Source organism: Gymnodraco acuticeps, unplaced genomic scaffold, assembly GCF_902827175.1.
Source record: "Gymnodraco acuticeps unplaced genomic scaffold, fGymAcu1.1, whole genome shotgun sequence".
NCBI classification, from domain to species: domain Eukaryota; kingdom Metazoa; phylum Chordata; class Actinopteri; order Perciformes; family Bathydraconidae; genus Gymnodraco; species Gymnodraco acuticeps.
Window position 1 is genome coordinate 8,327 of NW_022991973.1, and position 9,337 is coordinate 17,663.

Here is a 9,337-nt window from a genome sequence, read left to right on the forward strand (position 1 = left end):
TTCACCCAATTTATGAAGTCCAAATGGCACCATATGAAAAAAATAACCCTGTTACCAAAATGAAGCAGTAATAGGAACACTTTTTCAAAAAAATGGTGTAATAAAAAGTAGTTTATTACAGTTACTACGAGCTAAAAAGTAAAAGATGGGCCCAGTGAAATATATAGGAGGCCCCTTTAAATGGATTATACCATTTTTGACAGACGGGGGTTGTTATTGCGAAATACCACACGATTATCGTATATCGCTAATATCTGCTGCACAGACAAGGTAGACATTTTAATTTAAAATGATTCGTTGTTGTTTATTTTAACTGACTGAAATGTTAAACAAGGAAACCAATCTGCAGAGTAACAGGCATCGTTGAGCGGTCCCGGAAATCCCTGTATTTACAAACATTCTTAGCTAGCACTGCTGTATTTGTAACCAGCTGGGAGCTAAAGCGAGGAGCTAAGGAGATACTACCTGACGGCGTAAAGACGCTTTTTTAGATATCTTCCTGTCAAATAAGGCGAGGCTGTGAAGTGGGACAGGCATGCTTGAGACTACTACAGCGGGTGAAAACCGCCTTGACGGCCCTGAAAGTGACGCGAAGCAGCCTCCGAGCACCGCAACAACGGAATACTGCGCAAAGTTGCAGCAGTGGATGTGGCAGTATCACTGGGGTTATTCCAATTGGCAAAGCTGGGTGTCTCTGTCTGCCTTCCCCTTCCCTCCTCCGGGTTGTTTCCCTCCGCCGGGGACATGCCCTCAGACACCGGGTACAACTGCTTCGACATCCGCCGGTGCGCAGCTAGGCTTTGACACGCTAAACCGGTACAGTTACCCCTATCCCCTCAATTTCCCTGCATCCTACCCCCACCCAGCTGGTGCCCACACGGAGCAGACAGCCGCTGATGCCCGGACAGCCCAGCAGCAGAATGGAAGTCCTCCTCAGCCAGGTATGGATCATGTTTGTCCGAGATATTTCTGTGGTAGTGAAAGGCCTACGTCAGCCGAAAAGCTGTTTAGACTCCAGTAGTGTGTGGGCTTTATTTTGTGCAAGCTAGGTCATGAGTCTGTGGGAAGCAGGCTTAAGTTAATTACTAAGTAAACAAGCTTAAAGTCTTTCCCAAGTCTTTCTCATTTGACACATTCTCGAGATCAAGTCATATGAATGCGTCTGTATATAAGATGCTTATGTTTTTGTATGTTCTTCATACAGGACGGGAGTACATCATCCCCTCTCCTCTCCAGAGGTTCCTGGCTGAGACTGTGGATTTCTTTATCCTGTTTTGTGTGAAGGCCACCATTGTGCTGTGGATCATGCATCTGAGTGGGATGAAGTGAGTGGAACTGTTATGCTCTGTTCAGGGTAAACAGACCTTTTCAACTCAAAGGTTGAACAAATAAACAACAACTAAACTCGGCTAACCAGGCTGTGGTGTAGCTGTGGTTCAGTTATGCAAAGTACACATTTTTCATCCATGCTTTGGTGCCAAGGTGTTTCAACATTCCACAGGTGATCCATCCTCACTACTACTACATACTTTCTCTTGTGTTTAAAGGGACATTACCAAGTTCATTACCCACTTCATTGTGGAGGAGATCGATGAGAACACGTCCATGGAGGACCTGCAGAAGATGATGGCTGTAGCTCTGGTCTACAGGCTGCTGGTGTGCTTCTATGAGGTGAGTCATATGATCACATGGTGATATGGATGTAACATGCACAAATATTTAAGCTAGATGAAAAATGCCAAGCAGGAAAGTTCACATCTGAGAATGCATGGACATTTGAACTCGTTAGTGAAAGTGTTGTTTTGTTAGTTTAGATAGAAGATGTCGTATCACCATTATTGATAAGTGTTGATGTATGCCCCAAATTAAATACACATACATCTTTTTGTAAATGTAGTAACATCTTTCAATTATACAGGGAGGGAAAGTGAATGTTAAAAAATCTGTTGGTGGTCTTTAATGGTACTTACTTAAGTATTTATAACCAATGTATTTTTTAATGTTTCAAGTTTCACGGCTTTTATTGTCATGTGTGCATAGCTACAGTGTAGTTATGACAATGGAAATCTTAGGTCACAGGCTCCTCCAACAGTGCAACACAATAACACAGATAAAAAGTAAATAAAATAAAAAATATAATAGAAACAGTGCAGAATAGTCTCTATACAGTAATTGGAATATTGATATATGACACACTACCAATCCTCATTCATTATGAGCTCCCTCCCAGCTCAAACATGCTCTTGTTTAATGAGAAGAGCCTGGTCCAGCCTTTACAACACCACACTAGCTCCTACAGAGCACAGTGATGCAACGTTGTGTGCATAGTTGCCTGAGATGAAGTCATGTCTCTTGTTCGACTCTGCATCAGTGGTTTGTTTTCCCAGGTGGGAGCCCGCCTTGGGACATTAAGACACCTCAGCTCAGATGAATGCCATCTGGCAGGGTTCGTTTGTGTCGACCTGAACATATATTTCTAGCATTTTCCTCTGCAGCATGATATCATTCATTAATACCTTCAGCACTTTACTACTGTACAGTTTATTGTATTAGCGCCTTTGTGGTTTTTAACAATGTCTCACATAAAGATGCATCCTGTTTTAAATGTATTAATGGTGTCCTTCTTTTCCAATCAGACCATCTGTATTTGGGGAGCTGGTGGTGCCACGCCAGGGAAGTTCCTGCTGGGCCTGCGCGTGGTGACGTGTGACAACTCCACTTTGGTCCGACCCAACCGAGTCCTTGTAGTCCCGGCCTCTAATGTCTCCCTCTCTGCGTGAGTGGACAAAGTTTTAATCCACTGTAGTGTCTAAAATCACAAACCAATGTCTCTGTAGAGCATCTCTGTGGGGATTCTGAATCTTTGTCTTGTTCCTTTCACAGCTCTGCAGTGCGGGCACTTAATAAGAACTTCTCCATCGCCTTCCTCTTTCCCGTCTTCATCACCCTCCTCTTCTTCCAGCACAACAGGACTGTGTATGACATTGTGGCGGGGACCATTGTGGTCAAGCGCAGAGGCAGATAGCCTCTCCTCAGGCAGCAGACTCTCATACTGCGGGTGCAGAGTGTCTTAAGTTTAAACCAGTTAGAAATGAACTTACTTTGAAAAAAGCAATGCATTAGCCCATTTCTTCACTGGATCAAGGACTTAAACTGCACTTTGATATTGGATGCATGCAGGTTTCGACCTGGTTCTTGAATTCAAAAGAATCTTTTAAACCACGGAATCAGCAAATAAGATGTCAGAAACTCTTTAAAGTATTGTAATTTTTGATAAGTGCAAAACAAGTTAATACTGATATTTATGTTTGTGTTTGATTTAATTATTCTAATAATAATCTAAAAGAAGTGTATGAAATCAGAATAATTTAAAAACATACTTCAATGAATCAAGCATTACTTGGTTATTGTTCTTTTCTTCAAGGTGATAATGTTGAATTTAAATGTTTGGTTTGCTAAGGATTTACATTGTGATTATTCTTAAGCACTCCGACTGAAGAAAAGTAACGCCAGGCTTATTTGTATCCATTTTCTGTGCCTATGGATATTTTGATGAAGAAGTATTGTTTTGTTATTCAAAATAACGTTTTAGTCCCTCGTGTATGAGGTTCAAACACGAGAAAGTGTGTTTGTGTATTCCCTGCTCATATTTCTGTCTTCAGACTTGTAAATCTTGTGACTCAGGGCAACTGTTTAGCATCAGATCGAATGCCACGGCACCTAATAATTCCTAATTATGCATAATGTAAAACTCTTATGTTATCAGAGATTTTTAACCATTTATTCATATGTCATAATGTTGGCTAAGCAGACCAGTTTAGAGTTGACTTAAACCTGCAGTATGGCAACTTATTTACAAACTGGTACATGATTAATGCAAAGTGTTAAGGTTGCGACCATTTTTTATTCATGGTCTCAAATACCAATATCTTCACTTTTGAGAGACTCACTCAAATATATCGATAAAACAACATTTTGCACGTAATATCTCAATTTACTAGGCACATTTTGATGAAACCCACACAAAAAAAACACATGCTGACATAGCATTGACACTGTTTACCACTAAGGAGGGAGATGTTGAAGATTAAATAAAAATATTTGTAAGATTCTCATTGAAGGAATTGTGTCCCCTTGCATTAGTGAACATTTATTTGGTTGTATTTAATGGATGTGCTGCATAAGGGGGAACATGTTTCAAAGCAGAAGTGATTGAGTGATAATACTGCACTGAATCAGTTTCAAGCACAAAAGCGGGTATAAGGGATGGTCATCATTACCGTCCTATAGGTCGAAGTTTTGGAGGTCGGGCTGATTTAGGCAAAAAATGGCCAGGATTTTCAGAATACATTAAGAAATCTATTTTCTTTGTCTCATGTCTGAAAATGTGGGCGATAGAGCTACTGTGCTATATAATTACAGGATTAAAGGGATTCGTTTTTACTTAAAGGAATGCTCCACTCATTAGATAATTAATCAAAATGTCAGTATTTAGTGAAACATTATGTTTAAACCATACCCTGAAGAAATCAGCGATATTCCCCGGTAAATAATGATTTTATAGCTCTTTTTTATCAAAACCTGTATATTCCGTCAGGCCGCTGCCATTTTGCCCATTTTCAGTAGTCACGTGATGGTCGTGACGTCATCCATGCGTTCACTTTGTAAACACCATATACAGTCTATGGTAAACACACGAAAACATGGCGAAGTTTTGAGCAATATGAAGAGATTGGAAGGGGGAATTCAGCCATACAGGTTCGAGCCTACGTAGTACTACTTAGTAGATACAATGATTTTGATTACTAGATATGTATGCATGTATTACCACCCTTGCTAGCGATTCCCTCTCTAGTTTAGCATACTCAGCCTCGTTGTCCCTGGCCCTAGAACCACGATTTTATGGGGCCGGAAAAACTGGGGGGAAATACGCTATATGGAAAGGCCACCAAAAACTGGCCTGGCCTGGACGATAAAGGACGTTTAAACGGGGCTACCCGCTGCAATGGAAATGCGCCATAACATACCTTATTCTTACTCCGAGCACTACTTCTGGTCCTCCGTCGCTTCACACTTGCAGAGGGAGATTTCTCAACTGGCCGAACTGGTGTCCTGGTCGGTGATGACACCAGAAAGACCGATGGTACTGCATCTCCATTAAGTAATGGTTGTTCAATAAATCCCATGTTATGTTTTATCATACTCTCAGAGTAGTCGTCCGGAAACTTGAAATGTTCGCTGCATACATGCGCCTGTGGATCTTTCGGTTCGGGCCGGCCACATTTCGCTAGCCACTGCCTCCGAACGTACTTCCTACGCTTACCTTTTGGCAACAGATGGAACCGAGCATTCCGTGGATTGTTCCTATCAGAATAGTGGCAATGTTTCGCGATACAATGAGGCATATTTGAAGAGAGTAACTACAGTAAATAACATGAACATCAACGTGTCCTCGAAACCAAACGCATGGTTTACGTCACGTCCGGTAAAATGGCGCCGCCCACAGTGTTGATGTTATTTCGGTAATTAATCAGTTTAAAATCACTGATAATGTCATCGGATTAAAAAAAAAAAAAGAGAGACTGGCAGAGACTGGTCTGTTTTATCGGATGATAAAACATTTTAAATGAGTGTCATGAGCATACCATTCCTTTAAAGACCTGTAAAGGACATTACACGCTCTGGTACAACGGTAACGTGTTGTGCACTTTAATGTCAACATTTGACTTTCAACCTGGAGGCATCTTTAAACTGAACAACCAACCAACTTACAATTAAAAACACAACTCAACTCTACTATAGAGATGTCATTTTATCTGAAGTAGGAATATTATATTGTATTTTTGTAATGGGGTCACTTTTTGAGTACGTTATTTTATGTTGAAAAGTGAATTCCATATCTAAGTTAAAAGCAGTTTTTAGGAATGACTGTTCTCCACAGTTGCCGTATCGCTTGTAGCCACATGAGGGCGACATTAGACAACACAGATCAGATAATGTGGCCCAGATAGTCTGTGGAAAGTGCCTGCAGTTAGTAGATGTTGCCATTATTTGAGATGATAAGATAACAGAAGATGTTCTTGCACATAATCTTAAGGGTAAAAAGCACAGCCTGTGTTTCATAACTGATCAACTTTTATTATAACTGCGGGCACACCCATATGCTGACTTGCAATAATGTGTTTTCGCAGTACCTGCCTTCCTGTCTGTTTGTCACTCCACGGTGTCATCAGCCACTGCTAATGATGTCAACATATTGTTTTCACACATTGCTGACAGACTTCCGTTTTTAATCCTTAAAAAACAGCATAGGCTTTTCTCTGTGACACCTCCAACCATTTTTTTGTTGCTGACATCTGCAAACCATAGACTGTATAAAAATACATTTTCTTTATACTCTGTCTATGCTGTAAAGTCATTACTGGAGCACCAATGTCAGTGTATGGGTTTATTTTAGGCTACAGATCACGCAAGGTGGTTTACTTGGGTGAAAAGTGATGCTACTTCTTGACAATGCTACATAGTAGTGTAAAAACATTGCTTTATCAACTTCATGTTACACTGAGATTGTGGGGTTTATTCTACTACAGCTTGTAGTAAAGCCAAGTCTACAAAATAATCAACTAAGGATTATGGATTAGCTTTATTATACATGGATTGGATCTTGTGTTGTAGTATGTAGTGCTTTGATAACTTTTATACCATCAAATCCATTGATTTAGCACCTCTAGACATACCATATTTATGGGAAATGTGACCACTTATGTTATGGTATAACAACTGAACTGACTTCTCAAGGATTCAAGGCTTTTATTGTCATTCGTACATAGCTACAGTGTAGTTACCTCCATGAAAATCATAGGGCAGGCTCCTCCAACAGTGCAACACAATAAAACAGATGAAATAGTGCAAGTAAATAAAATAAAATAGAAGTAGTGCCATAAGAGTCTACAGTGTATACAAGTGATACATCATTTGTGAGTTGCAAACGGGTGAATGTTACTGTATGGATGTTCTTAGTTCAGTTTTAACAGTCTCTCCATGTTGTGTTGTATTTGATTAAAGTTAAAAGAGAATTAATAAGGTTACTCATGTTACAAGTTGTCATTTAGAGACTATTTAGGAAACATGAACAAATGCATTACTGCAGTTTCACAATTATTTTTGAGCAAGTGCAAAAGCAAAGTGCTGTGGAGTTGAATTTGTATGAGCCGGATTCTTTTAAGATTAGCCAGGGGCACATTTTGTCTTTAGGTCCCAGTAGGAAGACATAGCGGCTCTCTTCAGAATGGTAGGTTTTTAAATAGCAACCATTAATCCTTATGAATTAGTAATTAACACCAGTCTCTTGCCAACTTTCTCACTTTTACGTGCACAAAAATGATACAAAAGACACAAATTAGAGCCACCGTGTGAGACTATCTAACAGCTCTAGTCTTTTAATTAAAGTTTGTTTAGGTTTACTTTTACATTATGTCATGGATTCACTTTGTGGTTCAAATGTTTCCAGAACTCTGACCTTCAGCATCATTTAATCCTTTCACCTGCGGTCACATGTGTGGTCTGATGCAAATGAGTATTATGCAGTGACTGAATTACAAATGTATTACATCTTCCATTGTTTCCTAGCTTGTAGAACTTAGATGTGCATATTAAAAGGTATTAAAGTCCTTAAATGGCTTTGAGGCAAGAAAGGGGGAAGAAAACCTATGCAAACTTGTTGTCATCCACTGTGCATGATTTTAAAAGTTCATCACAGCATTTTGTCCTTCAGTAGCAAGTTGTTGTGCTGAGAGTCAGGAGTTGTTCTCTGTGCCAGGGAACTGAGAGAGGCTTAGCAATAATTACGCCTCGAGTGGCTCTAATACACATTTCACAGGGAAACAGAGAGAAGAGAGAAAGCAACACAAGTGTGAGATGCCGAAAAGGGATTACGAGAGAGACAAAAGCCCAAGAGGAAAGAAAGGATTGGAAAAGGGAGTTTGAAATGAGAAGAGAGGGAGGAGGAAAAAGAGAGAAAGAATGAGAGGGAGCGAGTGAGGCTGAGGGACACCATGCTTTAAAATTCTCTCTGATCTTTGAGCCGTGGGACCAGAGGCGATGGAATACCCTGCAGAACTCTATTAAAATTCATCCAGCTTCACTAAAGCTCTCAGTTATTATATAAGAGATGCCCTGCCCAGCGCAGCTTTCTCTGTTTGCTCTCCGTCGCAAACACACACAGAACATGAGCAGGCAGAAAACAAACAAGACGGCAATCCAAACACACATTTAACCAACGCTGTGTTCAGTCATAGACAAAAATAAAGACACTTGAAGACAGGTGACCTTTCCTTTAAACTTTATTTAGTGCAGTTTACATATTAATATACACGTTTTATTTAATCAGAGCTGGAGCACTTTTCTTTATAGAATGCCCATTTGTATCAACTTGTTAAAGTCAGCATTTATTTTAGAAGACTATTGTTTTGTTTGAAAATTAAAGCCGCATTAACAGATTATCGTAGCACTTGAGAGGGCAGCAGAAACAAGCTACAAACACAACATTGACACATTGTAACATTATAAAGCTGATGCTCTGAACATTTTAGCATCAGATTCAGTTGTACATAAACTTTGGCACCGGGCTTTCCTTTTAGCTCTTTTGGTGTACCATTTAAGTTGCTTGGCATTGTTCTTGATTCTGGTTTACGGTGGACAAAGCAAATTGACAGTATCGTAACTAAAATGGGAAGGAGCATAGCTGTGGCGAGAAAATGTACAAAGTATGTAACACCAACCACTTTGAAACAAGTCATTCAGTCTCTGGTTTTGTCACATCTTGAGTACTGTCCGGTCATATGGTCATCAGCAGCAAAAACACATTTACAGAAATTACAAATAGCTCAAAACAAGGCTGCCAGACTAGCTCTCCACTGTTCGAAGCGCACTCATATTGGAGTTATGCATAGAAGCCTATCATGGCTTCCAGTTGAGAAACATCTGCAATCTCGTGTTATCACTAAAAAATGTCCAATTTAGCAAAAAAACACTGTATTTTTACGATCAAATAGTTTACACAAGAGATGAGCATGACCATAAGACTAGACAAGCTACATCAGGCCATCTACTGGCACCTAAACCCAGGACACATCTTCTGAAATCTTCTGTGTCTTATAGAGCTATAAAGGAATGGAACTCATTGCCAAACTACCTTACTGAAATAGAGTCCAGACTCCAGAGCCTCTTTCAAGAAGAGATTGAAGGGCCATCTACTAATGACCATGTACCCTTGTGAGCTGTGAACCCTAATTTAATGTTGTTGATGATATTGGTGATGTTTTTAATGTTGTTAATG

The 9,337-nt window shown here is 39.9% G+C and overlaps 1 protein-coding gene across 1 annotated transcript; it reads left to right on the forward strand.

The window, feature by feature from the left end:
* Positions 1-227: 227 nt before the first annotated feature.
* On the forward strand, positions 228-3,860 carry fam8a1a (family with sequence similarity 8 member A1a). The gene is made up of 5 exons (XM_034200891.1): positions 228-941; positions 1,205-1,325; positions 1,548-1,671; positions 2,637-2,776; positions 2,884-3,860. The coding sequence occupies exons 1-5, from the start codon at positions 536-538 to the stop codon at positions 3,023-3,025; spliced, it is 933 nt and encodes a 310-aa protein (XP_034056782.1). The 5' UTR covers positions 228-535; the 3' UTR covers positions 3,026-3,860.
* Positions 3,861-9,337: the final 5,477 nt, after the last annotated feature.